The 25316-nt window shown below is 42.6% G+C and overlaps 2 protein-coding genes across 3 annotated transcripts in view; both read right to left on the reverse strand.

Annotated features, from left to right (window-relative positions):
• Positions 1–10479, reverse strand: part of ETV6 (ETS variant transcription factor 6) — a 125160-nt gene extending 114681 nt beyond the window's left edge. For both annotated transcript variants that reach the window (XM_060275160.1, XM_035137312.2), the window contains exon 1: positions 9306–10479. In XM_060275160.1, coding sequence (XP_060131143.1) covers positions 9306–9338 — 33 coding nt within the window. In that variant the 5' untranslated portion in view covers positions 9339–10479. The remainder of the gene's footprint in view (positions 1–9305) is intronic.
• The window catches only part of TTC38 (tetratricopeptide repeat domain 38), a 155678-nt gene that overhangs the window by 53966 nt on the left and 76396 nt on the right, over positions 1–25316 (reverse strand). The gene's annotated exons all lie outside the window — the stretch shown is intronic.

Here is a 25316-nt window from a genome sequence, read left to right on the forward strand (position 1 = left end):
GGAGGATTTTAAGCAAAGGTTGGGTGGCCATCTGTCATGGATGCTTTAGTTCAGGGGTGTCCAAACCTTTTTCTTTTTTCTTTTTTTTAAATAATAAATTTTATTTATAATCCTCACACAGCCAAAAACAGAGAACAACAAACATTTCAACATACACACAAAATACATACTCTCAATCCAAAATATCTCTAATACATTTCTATTACATCAATTTACAAATCAATAAATAAACTATTACCCCCTCCCCTCCTTTCATTCCCCTCCTCTCCATCCCCACCCGTCCACATTCCCCTCCCACTCCCATCTCACCAATTTTACTTATCTTACTAGTTTTTGATGACACTTACAATTTGTATGTCACCCATATTAATAAAGTCATTATTTCTCCAAATCGTTTTGCTGTTGTTGTTTTTTATTAACGTTATTATTTTTCCATTCTATATGTGTATGTTTTATTAGGGTTTATGTGCTGTGTAGGGGGGTGGGATGGGGAGGTGGGCCTAATTAATCTTCTATATTTCAACTTGTTTTGTTCCTCGGACTTCCTGTCATTCCCCAACATATTATACTACGTTTTATAGCATTGAACGTACGTAACATAATACCTTTCTCTATATCAGATGTCAAATGCGTTCTTAATCCTTAGTGCATCAATAATTTGCTATCAGTCATTTGCTTCTTCTCGCCAATCTTCAATTTCAATCCAGTACTAATATAGGCAGTGTACCTTTACTATATTTTTCTACGTATATCTTATACTTTTCCCACTTTGTAGCAAAATTTTGTTTTGATTTGCCCCTGAAGCTGTTAGTTAGACAGGCCATTTCGACCAATTCTTGTAGTTTAGCTTGCCATTCCAAAATTGTAGGAACCTCGGTCTCTTTCCAACTTTTGGCGACCAGAATCCTGGCCGCCGCAGTCGCATAAAGAAATATTTCTTTCATTGGTTTCGGTATTTCTTTCCCTATTATGCTTTATAGTAGCGCCTCAGGTCTTTTTTGAAATGTTATTCCTAGGATCTTTTTGATTTCTTCATAAATTTGTCCCCCAAAATTTTTAATTTTCTCACATGTCCACCACATGTGATATAGGGTGTCCAAACCTTTTTCAAAGAGGGCCAGATTTGATGAAGTTAACATGCATCAGGGCCGACCAAAGCCGTTCAGCTTTTTTAAGGATTTTAACCCAGGAAATAAACTGCCACAGAGGCCGGATTAAATTGACCGGCGGGCCAGATTAGGATGGACTTTGGACATACCTGCATTAGTTGGACCAAACCAGTGGTTCCCAATTAGGGGTCTGGGGACCCCTGGGGGTCCGCGGAACATACCCAGGGGGTCCACAGCACCACCCCCTGCCAGGGGCTCACTTATCTTGTTAAATGCACAGTGAATGACTTCCACGGATCACGCAGCCGCTGTTCGCAACCAGGGCCTGCTTGCTGGCAGGGGGGAAACTTGTGAAAGGGTTGCTGGATGGCAAGTGAGCTGGGATTTGGTACAAACCTCTGACACAGTTTCTTAGGGTTCATGTGATTGGAGGGGAGGGGGGAGTACAAACAGCTCACCTGCTTATCATTAAATAAAAATGTACGGGATTCCTTCCCCTTGCTCTCTACTTTTTAATTGAAAATAACTTCTAATTTCTTTCAGGTTTAGAGAACTCGCCCACTGCTTGTAGGAAGGGTTTTCAGTGAATCTTGCCTTATGTGTTTGGCATACATGTTTCATCTTGGAAGCCCAACAGGGGAAATAGCCAAGCAAATTTCCACTCTGATTAGCACAACCCTCTGATGATTTAGTTTAATGCTAGGACTGGGCAATACTTTCTTTTCAACATCGTGAAATAGCAGCAGCTAAATACTGGTAGATCACAATGACTGGAATCTCTCTCAGCTGCTTCTTCCTATTTCAATAGTCCAGGGCAAGAAGAAGACAGTTCTGCCAGCTAACAACTCTACACAACTGTAATCAATGTGTGGTAAAAACCCTACTAGCATTTTTACTGGAAAGGAAAAACAAAATGGTTCTCTAAAACCACACAACGGAGCAAGAAATATACCGTATTTTTTTCGCTTCATAAGACGCACCTGACCATAGGACGCACCTAGTTATTAGAGGAGGAAAACAAGAAAAAAATATTTTGCTCTGGCTTTTGCGCATGCTCTGACTCTGCACGGGCTCTGGCTCTCACATTCGCTCCATAGGACACACAGACTTTTTCCCTTCCTTTTTGGGAGGGAAAAGGTGTGTCTTATGGAGTGAAAAATACGGTACTACCAGTATAGTTAACGTCACAGCTCTTTTGGGGTTTCATGTGGAATAAATAATGCCCCAGGCACACCAGATAACAGGTGCCCAGTAGCCATAGAGCTCTTCCTGAAGACTTGTAAATAGCTACAATTGCCTGTGGCAAATAAGAATCTCCTCCAGGCAAAAAAAAAGCTGTCATAAACCGGAAGAGTGCTCTCCATCTTGTCCTAAGTTACAGAAAAGACACAGGTGACAACACGTGCCCTTCACAGATGAACAATGGCCAGCCAGATGCCCATGGAAAGCCCACAAAACAGAACCAAGGAGAAGGATGTCAATATGCCAGCATTGACATGCAGGTTCATCACCTTACCTGCAGACATTTAACTTTTAGAGACCAAGGGAGGAAGCTGTAACCTTAATAAAGGCAATCATGCTCACAATTTTGTCAGAAGACATCTCCAAGGACGGGAAAAGAACTACTGACAGTAAGAGTTTTCAGTACTGCAAAGCAGGGACATGTGCTGATTTAGTTCTTTTGGTCAGACATGATGCTATTTTTTCATACTGCTAACTGTCCTGAAGCTTAGATCCTAGGACACAAAGGGTGCAGATGGACATCTGGGTGGGTAAGGGACTTTAAATCACAGCAGAAAATGGCTTTGCTACTTGATCCAGACTCCTTGCCCCAAGATTTAACTGCTTCCTCTGGAGACCTGAGAAGGCAGCTAAATTCCTAAAATGTCAGGACAGAAACCCAGTGACCTGTCTATGTGGTGCTGGCATTGTCTACTTTCAAACTTTGCTCACTGGAAAGCAGAGCTGAACCCCAAGGGTGAAAAAGTTGGGTGTCCCCAGTTCAGGGAAACAATGTGTAGCCAGAGTTAACAGTGCTCAGGTGCCCTAACTGAAGACAGCTGCTGTCCAAGACACAGCCACTATTCCACAAGGATGGGAGGAAGGTTTAGATTACAGGCATCCCCAAACTGCTGCCCTCCAGATGTTTTGGCCTACAACTCCCATGATCCCTAGCTAACAGGACCAGTGGTCAAGAATGATGTGAATTGTAGTCCAAAACATCTGGAGGGCCAAAGTTTGGGGATGCCTGGTTTAGAGAAAGCTGCTCATATGCTGGTAATACAAAGCCCCGAGGAATCTTAATCTCAATAGTATATTCCACACAGCATTCAGAGAACAAAGGCGCATAGATAGACAGTGTTTGGGACATGGGAGTGTACCGCTTATAATTTGTAAAATTGCTCTGAGATAAAAAAAGAGTTCTATAAAGAACTGAAGGTTTCCATTTACTGTAATTGGGATATCCTAGATCAGAACAGTTATTTTATTAAGTTGCCTCCCAGAAAGCTCTCAAGTGGATACTGCTGATTTAGTTTCTTAAGTCAACTTCATTCAAGAAAAGCAGTATATCATTTATATACTACACATGTCGAACATCACACAACCACTGCCTTCATCAATTAGGCATTAGTATTTTATGTGGTGGAAGATCTTCACAAACATCATAATTTTCCTACAACCAACCTGAATGGCAAACCATTATCATTTATCTCCACTTTGAAAATGGAGACCAAAAAAAATGTTATCATAAGTATCATTAAAGTGGTTTAACTCATCAGCCTCCATAAGCCTGACAAAAAGGTGAGCTTTTGCCTGGTTTCTAAAATAATATAAAACAGGGGTGATATTCACTTCAATGGGGAGGCCATTCCACAGATGGGAAGCTACCGCTTGCTGCAGTAACAGCACACCAGACTTACAAGAGGACCTGATGGAGGCCTGCTATACTATACATATTACTGCACAAAGCAGACTCACATGCGAACAGGGAGAGATGAACCTGCAGCATAATGAACTGCCCTAAAAAATTTCAGATGGAAGACAGTATTATACAAATTTTATCAATAAATATATGTTTCCTAAGAGCAAGTAGCAAAACACACAAAGGGTAAGTAATGTTTGACAATCCCTTACCACGTGCACTGCCAATTTTGAGGCAGGTGGTGGCAAGGGGGTGCTGAGTTCTGCAAGACTCACACATGTGGCCAAGAGGCTTCCAAACATCACACCAAGTGGGGTGTTGGCTTCCAGACAGGAGCAGCAGGATTTACATACCCTGAGTTAAACATTGAACGGCAGCTGAAATAGATGCCCTACAGGCAAGCAGTTTCAAATTTGCCCTTGTCATATCCTGCTCCTGCCGCAATAGCTTAGGAATATGAAGCAGTGATCACCCGCAGAACTATGCCAGACAATAACGTGGTTTTCTGGAAAAACTTGAAAGAATCCCCTAAACAGATTGAGATCATATTGGTCATATATAACTTTTAATTTTGTAAACGGTAAGTGTGGCACATTAATTTTTCATGTTTGTCTGAGCCAAAAGATTTCATTAGGAAAAATAGGCAATAAAGCACCCTTAGCGTGCTTTAAAACTTATATACAGTATATTCCTGCGTATAAGACTACTTTTTAACCCAGGAAAATATTCTCAAAAGTCGGGGGTCGTCTTATACGCCGGGTTGTATCTCTTATACGTCGAGTATACCCCAAACTCTATATTCTCACTGGAAAAGTTGGGAGTCGTCTTATACACCTAGTCGTCTTATACGCCGGAATATACGGTACTTGAAAATTTTATTTATTGGAAAACTTCCAATAAATATCATTTAAGCCATACTAAGGGTGCTTTATTGCTTATTTTTCCTGATCTAATGTTTTGGTTCAGAAATTTACAACACTTGTAAATATTTTAAGATAATTCAACAGCATGGAGTTTCTTTATATTATTTAGATTTAAAGCAGGTGAAATATGGAGTGATTAAAAACCATTTAACATATTAATTTTAGTATAACCAAAATGCTATGCACTAGGTATTTACCACATACAGTCATCTGAGGTGGGGGGGGGGGAGTTAATGACAACTTTGAAACTGCCCTGTATGACAGCAGTTTTTGAAATTTGCCAGGCACCAGGCACATTTGGCACCTGGTTCTCGACTGCTTGCAAGCCAATGAAGATGCCTGGGTACCAGCATGGCACCTGACATCTCTACCATTTGGAGATGCATGCCTGGGGATCATTGGATCGGGACTGTTTTCACACACTAATATCCCAGCCTGTAGAATTATATCAGTTGTATTTTATCTGCACAATTGGAAGGAATTTCTGGAAGCAAAATGCATTCTGTGCAGCCTGAGCAGGAGCAATCACCCAAAAGGAGGTGGTCAGAATAGGCCAATATATGTGGCAGTGTTAGAAACGCAGATATATCAGCTAGGCACTAAATGGCTCCTTAAACCAGGGTTACAGTCACCAAAATGGAATGCCTAGTTGTCATTTTGGGGCCGGACAGCTCGAAAGTCATCTTTTTCAATACAAGCTTTTGGTTCCAATCAGAAATTTGTTCTGATTGTGCAGATAAAATATAGTAGATAGAATTCTATAGGATGCGTTGTTAGTGTGTGAAAGCAGTCCAGATCCAAGGATCCCCAGGCAGGCACCTCCAGATGGTGATGTCAAGGTGCCTGCCTGGTGCCCGGGCATCTCTGCTTGGTCGCAAGTGGCCAATAGCCAGGTGCAAAATGTGCCTATGTGGACTGTTCCTGGATAAAGTGACTTTTCTTCTTTAAACTCTTAACCTGGCTCAAGGCTGTCATCTGAACTAGCCAGATGTTTAACTGAGAATCAATTACTGTCGGTCCATCATTCAAAACATAAGAGCTGTCTTGCCCAGGCAACTAGACATTCCATTTTGGTGTCTGTAACCTTTGTATAAGGAGCCATTCCACAGTGTAGAAGGCATCCCTAACTCTGTACCCCTCAGAGCGGAGAGGCCCTCCACAGGTCCCCTGTACACAAGCAGAGACATCATGGAATTCCTTGGCACAGCTCAGAAGCCTCATCGCTGCTCAGGATGGCAAAGAGGTGGATGGTAGATGGGATGTCAGGAGAACTATTAACTGGGTTATCTTGCAGGGCGCCAGGGCACCCTGAAAGTTGTTGAGCTTTTTTTTTTCTTTTTACAGAAATGCCCCAAATACTCAATTTCTCATTTTACTTGCTGACGATCCAGGACAAACACCTGCCTCTCGAGCGCCTCTGTTCAACCAAGTCCCCTTCACCTGTAAAGTCGCCTCTTTTGAAAAAGTTTTTTAAAGGGGGGGGGGAACTCCTCATTTATACATGCTGAACCTGGAAATGAATTTTTAAAATTCAAAAATGCCCCAGAATGGTAAAGGAAAGATAAGGGGAAATATGTACTTAATACAGTTGGAGAGCATAAAACAGTTTGAAAGTGAAACTTTCAGCTGCTATGTAATACTGTAAAGAGTCAGCAGGCACCATAAGCAATATTCAGGCACTGAACACCCTTCCTTTCAAGCTTCATTGCTACTGATCACCCATCCCTAAAATGCCACCCTCTTAAAGATGGAGACATTACATAGAACCTTAAGTTTATTTGAGTGAACATGTTGAAAAGGAAATCTTGGGTGTGAAGCAACACAACTTGTCCTGAAAAAAAATCATCTGGGAAATAAAAAAGGAACTTTGCTGCCCGTATATGGACCTTTGCAATTATTAGGGATAACTGCAGGGTGAAGCAAGCATGGTTGGGTTGGGTGGGAGGTGGAAGATTCCCAAGGGCATGTAGGAGCTACTAAAAATGAGACATTTCACCACATGCTTGTTCAACAGACCAAGAAATAACCATCTTCAGAGTGCTCATACCTTGGGATGCAATCCTATACATACCTACTAGGAGTAAGTCCTACTGAAATCAGGAAGACTTGCTTTTCAATAAATGTAGATAGGATCAGGCTACACAATTAAATTCCCCACATAATGCTACTGCACATGTTCAGAGATAAACAGTAATACTAGGCATTTATATGGAGCATTTGGAATATTATCATTATTTCAGTAATCTTTTAAAGCCACCCCTCTAAAAGGTAGGAAAGTAGATGTAGCCCAATATTACAGATGAGACAACTGAGGCTGAAAACTATGGCTTGTCTAAGGCCATCTGGGGAAGGTTCGGGGTGTGTGTGTGGCAAAATATGAATTGGCCACCGCAGAAAAACAGCTCTCGGAAGAGATAAATTGTGCCATTCCTGCAATAAAACTGAGTAGAAACTTGTGGTACATATTCAATCTGTATTTATGACCTTGGTGCAACCATATCTATGTCCCCTGGGAAATACATCTCACAACAGAGGAAGGACTACTGTATGTTGAAATTGGTGCTTTGCGATTTGAAGCATATTTCCTCAGAGGGAAACCATCCACTTTACGGTATATGGGACCTATTCCCTAAGCAGCCTAGCAACTTACATGCTCACTTAGAAGCAAGAGTGCACAGGATTACAGCATCAGTAATTTTGAGATAAATACATTGCTGGATTTTTTTTTATAAAAAAAAAGTACAGAGAGTTAAATGTTTTTAAGATGTGACAATGCCCTTTCTGGCTAAATGGAAATGTATATTCAAATATTTTCAAAAGCAAATTTTGGAATTAGCTCACTGAAACCATGCTTCCTTTTTCATAATCTGAATGAACCCCATGGCCACTAAACACAGAACAACCTATTCTGTCAAATGTTCAAGAGAACTTTGAAGGAAGTTTGAAGTTTGTTAGGAAGAAATGCAACTTTGCAGCAGAAATATCAAACAACAAAACAGTCCCCCTCTATTTATTTATTTATTTATTTATTTTATTTCATAATATCTATACACTGTTTGATTGTAAAAAGCCTAAAAGCCATTTACAAAAAGATTTTTAAAAAATTAAACCGAGAAAAATTCACAGCCCTATTTCAAAACATTAAAAAGTTAAAATACTAAAACAGATTCAAATTACCTCAACTTTCTAAGGATCTGGGTAGGCTTGCCTAAACAAGAACGCTTTTTATCAGGTGCTGAAAAGAGTCCAGTGAAGGCGACTGCTTGATCTCACTAGGCAGGGAGTCCCAAAGTGCAGCCACTGGCACACTAAACAATTGTATTCTTACAAATGTGCAGCAGTGCCAATTCTATCCATTCTAGGCAACCAATAAGTAAATTAATCAAGTAGCAAATGTATGTAGTAATAGCACCATAGTGCTCAATTGACATTTTAAAAATAAGCTGCTGACAAAGGTTGTTTCACATTCACTCCTCTCCCTTCCCTCCTTTGTATAGTGATCTCAAAATAATTTTGACATTAGCCTTTTAGCTGTCAGAATGTCACTCAGACTTATCACCTGATGCTGGACGTTAGTAAGGCACCCTATAAAAAGTGTTAAGCTCAAAACACAGAGCTCTTGAGAACCAGCTCCCCTTCCTTTGGGGCTGCAAACATACATACCTCTACTCTGAAGCAAGTCTCACTGAGTTGAAGGGGGCTTACTTCTGAGTAAATAGGAAAAGGATCACATTGCACAGCCACTCAGAAGTAAGGTTACAAGTAACTCTGTACTGTATGTACTTGGGAGTAAATCCCACGGAACAAGTGGGACTTACTATCAAGTAAACATACATACGCTGCTCAGGATTGGAACCTGCCATAAACGGCTTTATATTTAGAAAGGGTGGGGGGCGGCATCTCTTTTAAACTGCAGCAGCTTTACTTAAGAATTGCAGTTTGAGAGTGTGGAGGAACTTCTCCTCCGAATACTACAGAAACCTCATGCTGACTTCAGAGATCCCTGTGCAAAGCAACGCACCAGCTGTGTAACAAGAGTAAACCCCCAGAACTCGCCTTGCAAATAAACAGAAAACAAGCTGGATTTCTCCCTCCGTTTATCCAGACGGATCAGGGTCGACCTCTTTTTTAGACGAAGAAACAAACCCAAGGTTATAGGAAAGGGAGTCTCGCCGAAGCCAGAGGAGGAAGAAAATTAAGAGCCCCGTGTGCTTATTTCCGCTCTAGGCGACTCCTTAAAGCGACCGAGGATTAAATACACAATTGCATCTTTACTTTCGGGGGGTGGGGGACATACATTATCAGCTCTAAGTACGTTTTAAATCAGGGTTTTTAAAAACGAGCTTTTACCTTGATACAACACTGGCCAGGACCCTCAGACATGTCTCAGAAGAGGAGGAAATAAAGAGACCAGGAAGTTCTCGTCTTTCTTTTTTTTCTTCCCTTTCCTCTTTCCTTTCCTCTTCCTCCAACCCCAGCAGAAATCCTTTCCCAGCCAACCGCAGGCGTTTTAAGAAGTTCCTCCGATCATCTTTCCAGAAAGACAAATCCACAAGGATTGCAGCCCATCTCTGCCTGGGGAGATGCGCCCTGCATGCTTCAGTTTTGCATTTTTTGTTCTGATGAGATACGAAAAGAAGAGGACGGGAATTTGATTTTTCTGATTCTTTTTTTTTTAAAAAAAGTGTTTTGTGCTCCCGAAGAGCTGCAGTTTGTTCCTTCTTATTCCGTCCCTTCCCCCTCTTGCGCTCTCTGCCCCGTGAATGTGGGAATTCTCCCTTTCCTGGAAGAGAGAAACTGAAAGGCAGAACTGCGAAAAGCGGCTCTTCTTCGCTCATTGATCTGGAGAGTTTCTGGGTTGAAAAGTGACGCGAGTTCCCAGCACTGAGCTCTGCCTCTTAAAGGAGCCGGATCCACCAGGAAATTTAGAAAGCGGGGGGGGGGACCTAGCTCAGATTACAGGGAAATAAATAAAAGGGATCTTGTGTGTGTGAGAGAGGAGGAGGATCGGCAGTCACAAAAGCGCGCTTCACATTCGTGGAAAAAACTGCTGAAGTGAACGGCGAACTTGTTTTACATTTCCAGACTGGCATGGAAATGGGAGCAAAATTACAATAATGCCACTTTCAATCGAGGAAACGAGAAAACGGCGCAAGGAGATGCACGGGGATTGGTCTGGTCAGTTTACTGCTGCAAACCTAGCATATCAGGTTACTGGATGATGCTGCAGTCCTCAACACGGAGCAAATCCTGTGGAACTCAGGGAGACTGACTTCGGAGACATACGCGTAGAATTGCGCAGAGGCTGCCAAGTAGGGCTTACTGTCGGGTGTTGCGCGTGCAGGCTAAGGGCGCGATCCTATCTACCCGACTTGTAAAGCTGCAATAATAGATAGAGGTACTACTTGGGAGTAAACCCCGCTGAGTTTGGAGGGGCCGGCTGCAAGCCTAAACGCGGTGGTGGAATAGTACAAGCAGGAATCCCTCGCAGCATTTCCTCTGCCTGCCGAGTAAAATGTGCCTTGGATCCGACTGGACGGCGCATCTAGCTCAGCGGGGGGGGGGGGACTTCGCCCCAACTTCCGCAAAATCAGTGTTTCCTTTAAAAGGAAGGAGTTGTTGAGAAGCGCACTTTCCGAGAGCCAGCAGCACCACGTGATTCGCTTAAAAATCGAATAGATGCGGAAAGGTGAGGGAAGCAGCAGCACAATGGCCTTTTGTCTGGGCTTTGCTCTGTCCTGCCTCTTTAAGAGGATTCTACCAGGAAATGAGAGCTTCGGTTACACAAACGGAGGGGGGGGGGCGGGGAGCTGCATTCACACGCCAAGGAAGGAGACAAAGGCAAGAAGGAGCCAGAGAAGCCAAGGGAGGGAAGCAAGCCAAAAGGAGAGAAGGAATCTCTGCTAGCTTTATTGCTACTTTAGTCTCTTTGCAGTTGTGAAACTGTGTTTTCTTAGAACGTGTGTGTTTTTCTTAGAATGGAAGTTCCATCTGCTTCAATTGAAAGAAAAAAAGGGGAAGGGAAGTTAAGTCCAATACAGTCCTATGTATTGGAGTCCCATTGAGTTCAGTGGACTTAATCTGTTGAGCGGTGGCTAAGGCTCACCTGATCCCGTTCACTTGCTTTGTTCTACGGCTCAGAAAGTGCAAAAAAAATGATTTAAATTTGACACAAGGTACCAAAACTTTTACACGCAGCATTCAATTGCCTTTTTGGACACACAGTAGCTTACTACTACTGTATGGAGTACATGGAGGGAAACAATCCACGGACTGGGAAAACAAGTTACTGTATCTAACTTGTTAGCTGCTGTTTGAAAGCTAGTCCTAGATACTGTATTTTTCCATGTATAAGACTATATTCCCCCCCCAAAATTTTTTTTAATAAGTTTGAAATTGGGGGTAATCTTATACACAGAACGTTGCAATTATTTATTTCTTAAGTTTGGGCTCCAAAAATAGGGGTTGTCTTATACATGGGGGTGTCTTCTACATGGAAAAATATGCTGAATGCAGGAAAATATGATTCTGTCTAGAAGTCGGACGTGTGTGTTATCAATTCAGTTTCTTGTGTCAGAAAAACGAAATAGCCTAAACTGACTTTCATTCATTATGAGGACAGGATTGTAATGCAGCATATATTTGAAAGAACCTAAGTGCATTGCTGGATCATATCAAGGTCATGTTGGTCAAACATTATCTTTATTATTATGCAATACTTCCAACAATCATCAGACACTGGTACGTTTTCCATAAACTGCCCAGTATCTGGCAATAAATTTACTTATACCCAGCATCTTAGGCTGCTTTCAGGATCTGAGATTTAAGAAGGTCATGCATAAGAAATGGAAAAAGGGAGAAATCGTGAAGGAAGAGTAAACAGGGAGAAAGTCAGGTATGAGCTCAGAATGAGCTCAGACTTGCAAGAGAGGTTAAAAATAAATGGGGGGGGACATTTATTCAGCTTATGTTTGAAGCAAGAGGACAAACAAGCAAGTAGTAGGTCCCTTGCATGGAGAAGATGGAGAAATGCTATTGGGAACTGCTCAACACCTACTTCACCTCTGCCTTCAGCCAAAAGGAAAGCAATGCCCAGTCTTGGTGCTAACACATGCAAGGAGGGAGCTGCAGCCCACTATACAAAGAGAGGTGGTAAGGAAGGCTTCCTCATTGGCCCTCCAGATGTTTTGAGACTACAATTCCCATCATCCCTGACCCACTGGTCCTGCTAGCTAGAGATCATGGGAGTTTTAGGCCAAAAACATCTGGAGGGCTGAGGTTGAGGAAGCCTGTGGTAAGGGAACACATAGCTATTTTAAATTAATTCAACTCTCCAGGGCCCCAATGGTCATAAAGGATCTTGCAGGTGTAATCTCAGAGCTTCTGTCTATAATCTTTTTAGAATTCTTGGAGAACAGGTGAGGTCCCTGCAGACTGGAGGTGGGCAAATGTTGTCCCCAACTTTAAAAAGGGTGGAGGGAAAGAAGACCCAAGAAAATATCCGTGAGCTTGAGATCAATACCAGGAAAGGTCCTAGAACAGATAATTTGACAGTCAGTCTGTGAGCACTTTGAAAAAGTATTCTATGGCTACTAAGACCCCCTCCAAAAAATGTGCCCAGGGCAATGCCCCCCCCCCCGCTACGCCACTGGACCTGACAACCAGCAACAAATCCACCTAACAGTTACCTCGTTCAATCCACATTTTACCAGCTCCCTCGCAACGGTATCATGGGGGACTTTGTCAAAAGCCTTACTGAAATCAAGATACCCTATGTCCACAACATTCTCCTGATCCACCAAGCTTGTTACTCCATCAAAAAAAGAAGAAAAAGAAATAAGGTTCCCCCATGATACTCTTGTGGAGAAGCTGGTAAAATGTAGTCTGAATTAGATGACTGTTAGGTGCATTTGTAGCTGGTTGACAAGTGGGGTGCTGCAGGGTCCTGTCCTGGCCCCCTTGTTGTCCAATGTCTTTCTAAATGACTTGGATAAAGGTGTTGAGGGGACACTCATCCAATTTGCAGATGACACCAAACTGGGAGGTGTAGCCAGTGCCGCAGGAGACAGAATCAAGATTCAAGATTACTCATTCATTCAACCTTTATTGGCATAATTGCAATATTACCTTAACAGATTGGAGAACTGGGCCCAAACTAACAGAATGAATTTCAGTAGAGACAAATGAAAAGTTCCACAGTTAGGCAGGATGGACTAGATTCACAAAGATAAAATGAAGGACACCTAGCTTGCTAGTTGTACGTGTGAAAAGGATCTAGGGGTCTTAGTAGGCCATATGCTTAACATAAGTCAGCAGTGTGATGCAGCAGCAAAAAAAAAGTTAACACTATTCTAGGTTGCATCAACAAAAGTCTAGTGTCCAGATCAAGAGAAGTAATAGTACCACTATTCTGCATTGGTCAGACTACATCTGCAATACTGTGTCCAGTTCTGGGCACCACAATTTAAGAAGGATGTTGTCAAGCTGGAACATGTGCAGGGGAGGGTGACCAACATGATACAGAGTCTGGAAACCAAGTGCTATGAGGAACGGTTGAGGGAGCTGGGTATGTTTAGCCTGGAAAATAGGAGATTGAGAGGACATATGACAGCCATCCTCAAATATCTAAAGGTCTGTTACGTGGAGGGTGGAGGAAGCTCTGAAGGATAGGGCCTGAAACAGTGAATTCAGGTTACAAGAAATGAGATTCTGACTAAACATCAGGGGTGTGTGCTGGGGGTGCGCCGCCTGTGCCAAGTGTCCCGGGGGGTGGCATGGCGATGTCACACCCCCCTCAGGGATGACATCTGGGGCAGGCCGCCCCCACCTTGCTCCGCCTCTGATAGCAACTAGCCATGATGATGGTGTCCTATCTCCAGTACTGAAGACAGGATGTCTCTGAATACCCGTTGCTGCAAAACACAAGTTGGGAGAGTGCTATTGTGCTTATGTCTTGCTTGTGAGCTTCCCATAGGCATCTGGTTGGCCACTGGGAGAACAGGATGTTTAACTAGATGGATCTCTGGTCTGGTCTGGTCTGTGTGGGGCCTGCTCTTGAGGAATAACTGGAGCCATGTAAGTAGAGTGGCCTACCCACTACCCTGCAAGGGGATCCAGGTCCAGGAGGATCCCAGGGTCAAGGACAGTGAAATCCATCAAAAGAATCACACTCTCTCTGTCAACCTAGTAGCAGTTTGTGCTGGGAGAAGTGTCTATCACATAACAGAAACACAGCTTGTTTCAAAATCCAGTATTTACCAGTGATGACCCAGCCAAATTTGAGCACTTTAAGTTCCACTTACTAAAATAGGAGAGAGTTAGACATGTGCTTAACTTACTCACTGAGAGCAATGAGGCTTAAATAGTGAACTCCCTTTACTTGGGAGATATTTTAGAAGAGTGAACAATAAAATAAATAATGAAGGGAATATTATAATGCAAATCAGATAGAAAATTCAGGTGAAACTTGGAAAATTAGAATATCGTCAAAAAGTGCATTTATTTCAGTAATGCAACTTATTATTTTTTTCTTTTAATTTTTACAAATGCTTTCTTTTGGAAATTCCACAGTAATAAAACAAATAGTTACAATAATACAAAATAACAAAAATAAACATCGCTATTACATTTCATTAATTACATTACATTTATAATTAACCCACCTAACGACAAATAATTATGGTTACAACAAATAAAGGCTTCACATATCTTGCTTTGCATGTCATGCATCTATCTCATATATTGGTTTCACCTTTTAAGTTGTGTTATTGAAATAAATGCACTTTTCGACAATATTCTAATTTTCCGAGTTTCACCTGTAGATAGATATGCATACGTAAACAAATATTGGAATTATATACTTATAAATGGGTAAAACAAACTGCAAAATAAAGAGATTTTGTGAAACTCATCAACTTTTATAGGAATGAATGTTAAAGTATAGGCACAACAGAAAGACCTGCTTTACCAATCTGTTATGGAAGTTTACTAAGAAAATGTTTGCTAATTTAAAATGCAAAAGCGGGCAGAATTTCTCCAGCTACTGCTAGATTGTCTGACCAATAAAGGAGATAAACAATACGTTCTCTGTTACAGTACAAGCGAGCCAGCAGTTAGAGAATTGGATGTTCTACAACTCTGTTTCTGCAAGTACAGTCTCCATTTGTACTGTACTCTTGCACAGCACCCTTTCACAAACTGCCGTATGCATTGCCTGGAAATAAGAGGCTTGGTCTTGAAACTGAACTTCCATGAGCATTCATGGCTGCACTATAATCATTTTTAGCTGCTGGCAATCTAACTTTCATGAACATTACTATGGTTGTTGATATACTTATCCTCAATTAGTTACCGGTAATATGTTTTCTAATAATATGCTAGCTAAAAGTTATTACCAGCTATACAGGCTTTGATGGCTGGTGTACATTTGGTCCTGTACAGGGGGGTGGGGTGGGGGGACAGAATTTCCTGGTCCAGTACTTTGTATGTGGATGGGGTTCTCTGACCCACTCACAGAAGAGGATACATATTTACATAAAATTTGCATGTGCAAATTTATGCCCTCTTTGCAGGTGGAGTGGAGGTCCCCAAAATTTCTGCACACCACATAGCTGATTCATACCTTCCCCCAATGCCAGTCTTAAACCAAAGTCTAGTCTACAATCCAGTGCCCACCTTCCTGGGAATGTGCCCCATTAGAGATAGATAAACATGCACACCATTGCACTGGAAGTTGATTGTCCAGTGGATTCTTAATGAGTCTTCAGTTCCTGCACAGCTGAAGACATGCTAAGCCTATCTGCAAAGTTCTCACAGTTTTATTTAACATCCACTCACACTTATTGGCAGCAGTATTTGCGGATAATAAATTATAGGGAGTACCAGATCTCAGAGGAACCCACACATCGTTGTTGTCAGGGGGAAAAGGTAGGACAAACTACAGAAATTAAAAGGACTAGAAAATGAGCAGAAGTGCACTAAAGGAGAGGGGTGAACATTAGCTGTTTGGGACCCCAGAAATTCCTGTCACCTCGTGTCCAGACAACTCACTCATCAATCACATCTCTGACTTTACTCATTGGAAAAAAGGACTGAAGGGCTGGCTCATCTCACTGAAATCCGAGAAGGGTACATGCACATTTTGCTTCATGGCTTCCTTTCTAGGAGGGCTAGACACTTGTCTTAAAAAAAATGAAGATGAAAGCTGTGTCCGAGGCCCCTGCTGGCCAATGGCCAATCAGCCACTGGCCAACAGCATGGCCAGCAGTACCTACTTGACAGTGGTCCTTGTACATTTCCATTCCCAACCATCAGGCAATATCAGTGTGCTGTTTTGAGGAAACTGATCCTGCTTTGAAGACAAGGGCTGGATGCCACAAGTTATGCTAGGGAATTTGAGGCGAGGGACCAAGCCAGGAGTCAGAGCTGAAGAACATACTGAAACATGATAGCAAGGAAAACTGTTGTTGCTCATGCCAAGCACCAGCTCAATTAGGAAGCCCTTTATCTTCTTTTCTATCCAGGAGGGCTCAATGGCCAACCCAAAGCCTGAGAAAATTTCACACACCCTGCCCCTGCCGAAGATGCTTCCACTTGCAGTTCTGGTGGTCACCACATGGGGCAGTTGTGCACAAAGATTAGGTACAGGTAGGTAGCCGTGTTGGTCTGACGCACTCAAAACAAAATAAAAAAAATCCTTCCAGTAGCACCTTAGAGACCAATTAAGTTTGTCATGTATAGTCAGAGGCTGGGGAGGGGTATTACTCAGAAGGGTGGTGGGAATGGGTGATTGGCTGGTAGGAGTGATAAACCTGTTGACGACCGTTAACGACTGTTAACGACTGCAATTGGTCTTGCAGGAAAAAGCAAGGGGTGAGATGGCTAAAGAAAGCTTTATCATGTATAATGAGATAAGAATCCGATGTCTTTATTCAGACCAGGTCTCTCCATGGTTTTAAGCTTGGTAATGAGTTGCAATTCAGCAACCCAGACTGGAAAGAGAAATCACCCATTCCCACCACCCTTCTGAGTAATACCCCTCCCCACCCTCCCACTATATATAAAGGTCTGGTGACTTCTCTTTCAGTGTATCTGAAGAAGTGTGCATGCACACGAAAGCTCATACCTATGACAAACTTAGTTGGTCTCTAAGGTGCTCCTGGAAGGATTTTTTTATTTTGTTTTGACAAAGATTAGGGTTCCTGGTTAAAACCTCAGCAGCTCCTGACATTAGTTGCCTACCTGCTGTCTCTCATGCACAACTAGTATTATTTGTTGTTTGTTTGTTTCCCAAAATTTATACACCACTTGATTGCAGAAAAACCTCAAAGCAGTTTACAAAAAAGATAGAACAATAAAATCATCACTAAAACCATTACAAACATAATTTAAAACATACAAAAGGTTAAAACCACAATAGAATAGACTAAAACAAATTAAAACTCATACAAACTTTCTAAACATCTGAGTAGGCTTGTTTAAATAAGGATGGTTTTAGCACCAGAAAGAATACAGTGAAGACGCCTGCCTGATCTCAATAGGCAGGGAGTTCCAAAGTACTCCTGCCGCCACACTAATTGACAGAGTTCTTACAAATGCAGTGTGGGTATTATGTGGCACCTGTAAAAGTTTCAGTTCCATCAATCAAAGCCGTTGAACAGGTGCATATTGGGTAAGGCAATCTTGAAGATAACTGGACCTGAGTCGTTAAGGATATTATGGACTGGTGCATTTCTCCAGAAACAGATATTACAGGAACAGAATTAAACACCTCACAAGAAAACTTGCTATGACTGCCTTGAAAGCTCTTGTTATTGGGGAAGTATTCATTCCACCCTGAATTTCATTTAAAATAACATTCAACACCGCATTTTGTGGTAGCCAGTTTCTGACCAGTGCTTTTTTCCTTCAAGTGTACACTTGAACACAAAATGCAGATTTGGAAGGGGGGTGGGGAACAGTGCAGCTGAAAAGCTGATAATGTACAGCTCTGTGCCAGAAGGAGCTGCTTGTGCCTGGTGCAGCTCTGCCCCCCTGCCCCTGGTCAGGCCTGGAGGAGAGCAGGCGAGTGGGTGGCAGCGTTCACTCTCTGAAAACTATTTGGATCCATTAAGTGGCAGACCACCCAAATCAGTCCCACCTTTCTGCAGTGGGGAAGGGTCACAGAGAAGTCCAGTTGGACCAGGAAGTGATCTGACCATGGCACCTATTTTGTTTCACTTTTACTTAGTGTCAGATCACCCACATCCATAGAGGTGAACACCAGGTCTAAGGCATGTCTGCGACTATGAGTTGGGCCAAACTTATTCAGGGACAGTCCTATGCTTTCCATGAAGTTCCTAGTAGCCCCTTGTAAGGTCATGTTGGCATGGATGTTAAAATCCCCTAGGACAACCAATCTAGGTGTCTCCGGGAGAACATCTGCCACGACCTGAAGCAGCTCTGGCAGCATATTCTTGGTGCAGCAGAGAGGTCAGTACACCAAAAGGAATGCCCAACTTCCAGAACATGCACTCAGAGAACTGGGTCTTTACAATACCAGAATCTTTTCTTTTGGGAATTATAGGGACAGAACTACCTAAACTGTATAGAAACTGATTCATATATGCAATGGTACTCAGCAGCAAGACTGTTACTTGCCCCAAAATGGAAAGAAACAGAGGTCCCAGCAAAGGAAGAATGGATACAAAACCTTATGGAAAATGCAGAAATGGCAAAACTTACCCGAAGAATAAGAAATCAATATAACAATATTTTTATAAAATAATGGAAATGGTTTATTAAATATTTACAGCTAAATTGTAAACAGATAAAAACATTTGCAGGATTATTGTAATAACCTGCAGAGGATATATTTAAAGAAGATGAATAAATGAGCAAATTAAGTTAATTTGGATATGTAGAAGATATTAAAAATCAATTTAAGGAACCACAGAAAGAGGGGGAAGGAAGTCAAGTTTTGAAATGTCAAAATGATTGTAAAAATAGTGAAATGTATAAACTTGAAAAAAAATTAAAAAGCTATGCAAGCTAGTGACCACCATATAATTTGACAATAAATTCCATAGGGGCATTATGCCTTGTGCGAGAGAAATTTTTTCCTTTATTTGTGCTGAACCTACTTCCCATTGGTTTTGTTGGATGACCCCCGCTCACCCCATCCTAGCAAGTGCCAGTATCATCAGAGAGAGAACAAATTCCCACCCCTCATACTTTCCACACCATTCAAAATTTTACACACCTTTCTCCCTTGTGATGTCAGATCATGCTAAAGCTGTTTCATGGCAGGTCTTAAAAACAAGCAGTAGCTCGCAGCTCTTGATTAATCACACCTAATATGCTTTAACTCCTGTTCAATTCAAATTTCATTGAATATTGTTCTTCACTCTCATGACCTCAAATTGGAGTTCATGATAAATATGCCAGTGAGAAAAATGGGAGGGAAGTCTTGTTTGTGATTAATCTTGGATAAGGCCAGAAAAAGAGATCTTATCAGCTGTCCCACTTTCCAGCACTGGCAATTATGAAAAAGACTAAATTGCACCTGGGGCAATTTGAGCATAAGACGCAAAGGGAACACTAACTCAGCAAAACAAAATGGGACTGGTTTGCCTGGGATAAGCTCTCTCTCTCTCTTTAAAAAGTGAAATGTTTTATCTGCTCTACAAGCATATAATCAGGAATGAGGAAATGCCACAAGTTATTGATAGGTATGGAATCAAGAATGAGGAAATGCTAGAGGTTATTGATAAGTATGGCCTTTCTTTGGACACTCCAAGTTCATTAGACTTTGAGATGGCATCTCACCACACGAAATGATTCCTGTGCTGATTGCATTTCTACCTGCCTGCCTGTCTTGCTATGGCAAACGCCCCATTCAGACTCCTCGCAAATATCAAATGAAGACAAGCCTTTACCACTCTGTGGCTGCAGCCTATGCACTCGGCCATAGTTGAAGGATGCCATCGTCAGATCCCTGAAAAAAATAGAGTTTGCTCAAGTGGTGATGATGTGCCACTACTTACTAGTCTGCCAAAACTGCAAGGGCTTAAAAGCAGCCTTGTTCAAAGACTACTTATTATTTACTAAATTTGTATATACGTAGAACTCAGGGCGGTTCAGAACACAAAACTGCAATATAAAAAACACAAAACACATAAAAACACAAAGACAATCCAAAAATCCCCCCTTCTACAACACATTTTGAAAGGGTGTCAATGTCAATCGGCCAAATACCTAATTAAAGAGAAATGTTTTCACCTGGCACCTAAATGTGTCTAATGGAGGCGCCAGGTGAACCTCCCTGGGGAGAGCGTTCCACAAACAGGGAGTCATTGCAGAAAAGGCCTGTTCTCACATTGCCATCCTCCAGAGCTCTTTGCGGAGGGGGTGCATGAAGAAGAGCCTCAGAAGATGATCTCAGGGTCCATTGGGGAGATTGACTGCGTATTGACCACGTTTGTATTAAGGGACTCAAAAAGAGTGGCCTGTTTTGCCTTCAGAGCAACAATTTCAAGGAGAATTCTCTGGATGCCAAGAACAAGGTTTGAGGCAAGTAGAGAACCCCAAGAGAGATATAAAACAACAAAATATGCAGCTAAGTAAAGAGTTAGAACTTAGGAAGGGACTTAGAAGGACATATTTTTAAATATCCCTCTTCCTCAGCATAGTTAGACCACATTTGGTAAGTTAAAAATGGTTTACCTACAAACTTTCCAAAGGTCAGGTTCATCTGCTTTTCCATACAGCATTCAGAAAAAGTTGCATGGGCAATAAAGTGGTGTTTACTTTAGTTACAAAGTGGTGAAAGTTCCAAATTATTGGTACAGGAACTCAAGAATGGCTTGTTAGAGCCGTGTGATCTGAGCTTGGAGCAACCAGCTGAGATCTCCTCAGACACTGAGCTTCTCTGGTAGACTGGAGTAAGAGGCTTGATTACCTTCCTCCCAAGGTGAGAGGGAGTGACCTAGGTAAGCCTGGCAGGACAGCTTACTCTATGGCATTAACCCCTTCATGCATTAATTAGACTTAACCATGTTGGTTACATAAAATCGTAGAATCATAGAGTTGGAAGAGACCACAAGGGCCATCCAGTCCAACCCCCTGCCAAGCAGGAATCACCATCAAAGCATTCCTGACAGATGGCTGTCAAGCCTCCGCTTAAAGACCTCCAAAGGAGACACCACCACACTCCTTGGGAGCAAACTCCACTGCCAAACAGCTCTTACTGTCAGGAAGTTCTTCCTAATGTTTAGGTGGAATCTTCTTTTTTGTAGCTTGAATCCATTGCTCCGGGTCCGCTTCTCTGGAGCAGCAGAAAACAACCTTTCTCCCTCCTCTATATGACATCCTTTTATATATTTGAACATGGCTATCATATCACCCCTTAACCTTCTCTTCTCCAGGCTAAACATTCCCAGCTCCCTAAGCCGTTCCTCATAAGGCATCGTTTCCAGGCCTTTGACCATTTTGGTTGCTCTCTTCTGGACACGTTCCAGCTTGTCAGTATCCTTCTTGAACTGTGGTGCCCAGAACTGGACACAGTACTCCAGGTGAGGTCTGACCAGAGCAGAATACAGTGGTACGATTACTTCCCTTGATCTAGATGCTATACTCCTATTGATGCAGCCCAGAATTGCATTGGCTTTTTTAGCTGCTGCATCACACTGTTGACTCATGTCAAATTTGTGGTCTACCGAGACTCCTAGATCCTTTTCACATGTACTGCTCTCAGGCCAGGTGTCAAGTAGTTACCCGTGTATGGGGTGCACACACATGCGAAATGATCTTGGCTCAGACACCCTTTTTCAGGGAATGGGAGCATGGATTTGGAGTGGTAGAGGGAGAGGGACGTGCCCACAGGTCCAGCCTCATAAATTCTTGTGCAAGAAGAACTCATGGTGCCAGCAGCTGCTATCTCCCCGCTCTGTCAATGGCTGCTTAAGACTCAACTCTTATTGAAGGTAGAGCTAGCTACAGGGGTGTGGGGGGGGGGAGAAAGGGGAGCCTTTCAAGCCCAGTCTGTGGGCAGCCACTGCTGAAGCAACACCTGAGTTCTGCTCTCATGTCATTCTGCACATAGCTGTGCAAGGTACTCTGGCCTTGTCTTCTGCTGAGGCTAGCACCCAGAAAACAGAACAGGGTGCACTCACAATATTCCAAGCACAAAGGGAAAAAATCAAATAAAATAATTGGTTGGGGGGGGGTTTTTTTGCACAAAGTAAGGTCAAGAGGTCAAGCACCGCAAAAGACAACAGCAGGTGTGTCACTACTATACATCTAGAGCACATGGACTCAGTGTGGGAGTGATCCACTCCCCACAAGCAGCCGCTGGTGATGAATAGGCACAGCAAGATCAATAGCATAAAAACACACCTCAAGAGAGACAATTACTTACGTTAATGAGCTGGCTGCTCCCAGAATGTGTTGAGACCAATCTCCAGAGTCTCAAATGATTCCAATTCAGCAGCTTGCATGTTGCAAGTCTCTTTGCGAAATGCTTATTTTCCAAGTACTGTATGGCACTTGAAGGCTTTCTCTAGAAGTCCTTGGTGAAACACTGTTTTCTTAGCGTAAAGGTAAAGGTAAAGGGACCCCTGACCATTAGGTCCAGTCGTGACCGACTCTGGGATTGCGGCGCTCATCTCGCATTATTGGCCGAGGGAGCCGGCGTACAGCTTCCAGGTCATGTGGCCAGCATGACAAAGCCGCTTCTGGCAAACCAGACCAGTGCACGGAAACGCCGTTTACCTTCCCGCTGTAGCGGTACCTATTTATCTACTTGCACTTGACGTGTTTTCAAACTGGAGCAGGGGCCAAACAACGGGAGCTCACCCTGTCGCAGGGATTTGAACCGCCAACCTTCTGATCAGCAAGCCCTAGGCTCTGTGGTTTAACCCACAGCGCCACCCGCGTTTCTTAGCGTAGCCCTCTTTTAATGTCGGTGTTGTGGCAGCCAGTGGTCCTGGAGGCACCTGAGGGGTAAGGGGACTTTGAGGTTATTTGCCCTGGAATCTCAAGGGCTTCTTATGCAAGCATCCAGGCAATCAGAACATTGTGCTTCTGACTGTCAGTGACATAGAGCTCAGCCTCCTCACAGCTTGAGGCAGGGCCTGCTTTCCTGCAATCCAACCTCCCACAGGATTATTCTATGGTAGCAAATTGTGACTGGTCTACTCCTGTGGGGTATGTGAAATAGCCAAATTTGCTAGACTATGAGAATATATATATATATATATATATATATATATATATATATATATACATACATACATACATATACATACACATACACACACACACACACACACAGTCATTTTCACTCATCAGAAAACTCTGGGAACTATAGTTCTGGGAGGGGGCTAGGAAGTCTCTAGAAGAGAATTCTCAGTAACCTTGTTAAACTACAATTCAAAATGTGCGTGAGAGGAGGAAGGGGGTGCCTGCCTGCCTGCCTGCCTGCCTGAACATAAAACACACACAAACTTACTGGTATACAAGTTTGTAGCACAGATATGTTCATAAATGTGGGAATGCAGTGGTGCTGCAGAGGGGTTGTTTTCCACAAGGGCCAACATTGATGCCGAAATCCAGCATTGCCTGAGCTCTGCAAGTGTGGCTTTCTCCCGATTGAAGTGCAGAGTGTTTGAGGACTGGGACATTCGCAGGGAAACCAAAATGCTTGTTTACAAAGTTATTGTACTACCAACCTTACTATATGCTTGTGAAACATGGACCACTTATAAACGCCATCTCCAACTCCTTGAAAGATTCCATCAACGGTGTCTCCGAAAAATTTTACACATCACTTGGGAAGACAGGCGAACTAATATCAGTGTACTGGAAGAAGCAAAGAACACCAGTGTGGAAGAAATGATTCTTCAACATCAACTTCGTTGGACTGGTCATGTTGTGCGGATGCCTGATGATTGTCTTCCAAAGCAACTACTCTATTCCGAACTGAACAATGGAAAGCGTAATGCTGGTGGTCTACAAAAGAGGTTTAAAGACTGACTCAAGGCAAATCTTTAAAAATGTAGTATAAACACTGACAACTGGAAAACACTGGCCTGTGAGCGCTCCAGTTGGAGAACAGCCTTTACCAAAGGTGTCATGGGCTTTGAAGAAACTTGATCTCAGGACGCAAGGGAGAAACGTGCTAAGAGGAAGGCATGCTTGGCAAATCCACACCGTGGATTGTCCGGAAACCAATGTCCCCACTGTGGAAGGACATGTGGATCCAGAATTGGCCTCTACAGTCACTTACGGACCCATTGCTAAACCGTGTTTATGGAAGACAATCTTACTCAGATACGAGTGATCGCCAAAGAAGAAGAAAAAAAATTGCTATCCTTCTGTATGTCTTCTTTTTGGCTATTCCCTGGTAGAAGAGTAATTCATTCCAAAGACATTGGAAAGCTGGAATTTGCTTTAGTAAATCTGGCTACCCATGGGATTTCTAGAGGAACCACATGCAAAAGGGGATAAGACTCCCTGAGTGCTCCACCTTACTAGATAGAAGAAGGAATTTCTGCAGGTGTAGGAGCACCTGCTGTAGTTCCCCCTTCTACACAAGCAAGCACCCTGCCCTGTTTTGCATCTGGTCACAGTAAGGATTTTGTTCTTGCCATTGACTAAATCTGCTTATCCTGGTTCAACTGGAACCTTCAGTGGTTTCCTCCCTGGGGAAAAGGAGGGGAAGTGCAACGAGAGTTGTGATGTCAACACATTCCACACATTGTATATTTATACATTTTTTGATGGCACTCCTGATATAATTGTTGCCCTCGCACAGAAGCCCATGATAGCATCAGCCAAGCTTGGGCACCAGTTATGAGTCTCCAATGATGTCTCAATTGTTTCTCAGGACTGAGTTCACTTGGAGTATCAATGTTAAGAAGTTCTAGATTAGCTTTGACTCCAAAAGTCCCAGAGATTGTGGCTACAACAGGTGGTGCAAGATTCTTTCCAGTGATTTAGATAATCAATAGGAAGGGAAGTCCTGTTCCCAGTTCCCAGTAGCTGGCTGCTGGGAGTATGCTGCCTCTAAGTAGGGAGGTTTCATTCTTCCCTATCATTATATCCATAGATAGAGCTCCTGCCCCCTCACCAATTGCTCTTGTAAACAAGGGTCACTCTGGTAGTAGAAGGAGAGAGGGAAATTACAAAAGCTGCTACAAATCCAGTGGTAATTTTATGATCATTAAGTATTCTCAGAATATAACTTGTACTGCAATATTATTCTTTTTAAGAGGTCAGTTTATTTAGAAAAAGAACTATACTCAGCCATTATTTGCAGTTATCTGTCTATGCCAGGCATCCCCAAACTTCGGTCCTCCAGATGTTTTGGACTACAGTTCCCAT

Source organism: Zootoca vivipara, chromosome 5, assembly GCF_963506605.1.
Source record: "Zootoca vivipara chromosome 5, rZooViv1.1, whole genome shotgun sequence".
NCBI lineage: Eukaryota > Metazoa > Chordata > Lepidosauria > Squamata > Lacertidae > Zootoca > Zootoca vivipara.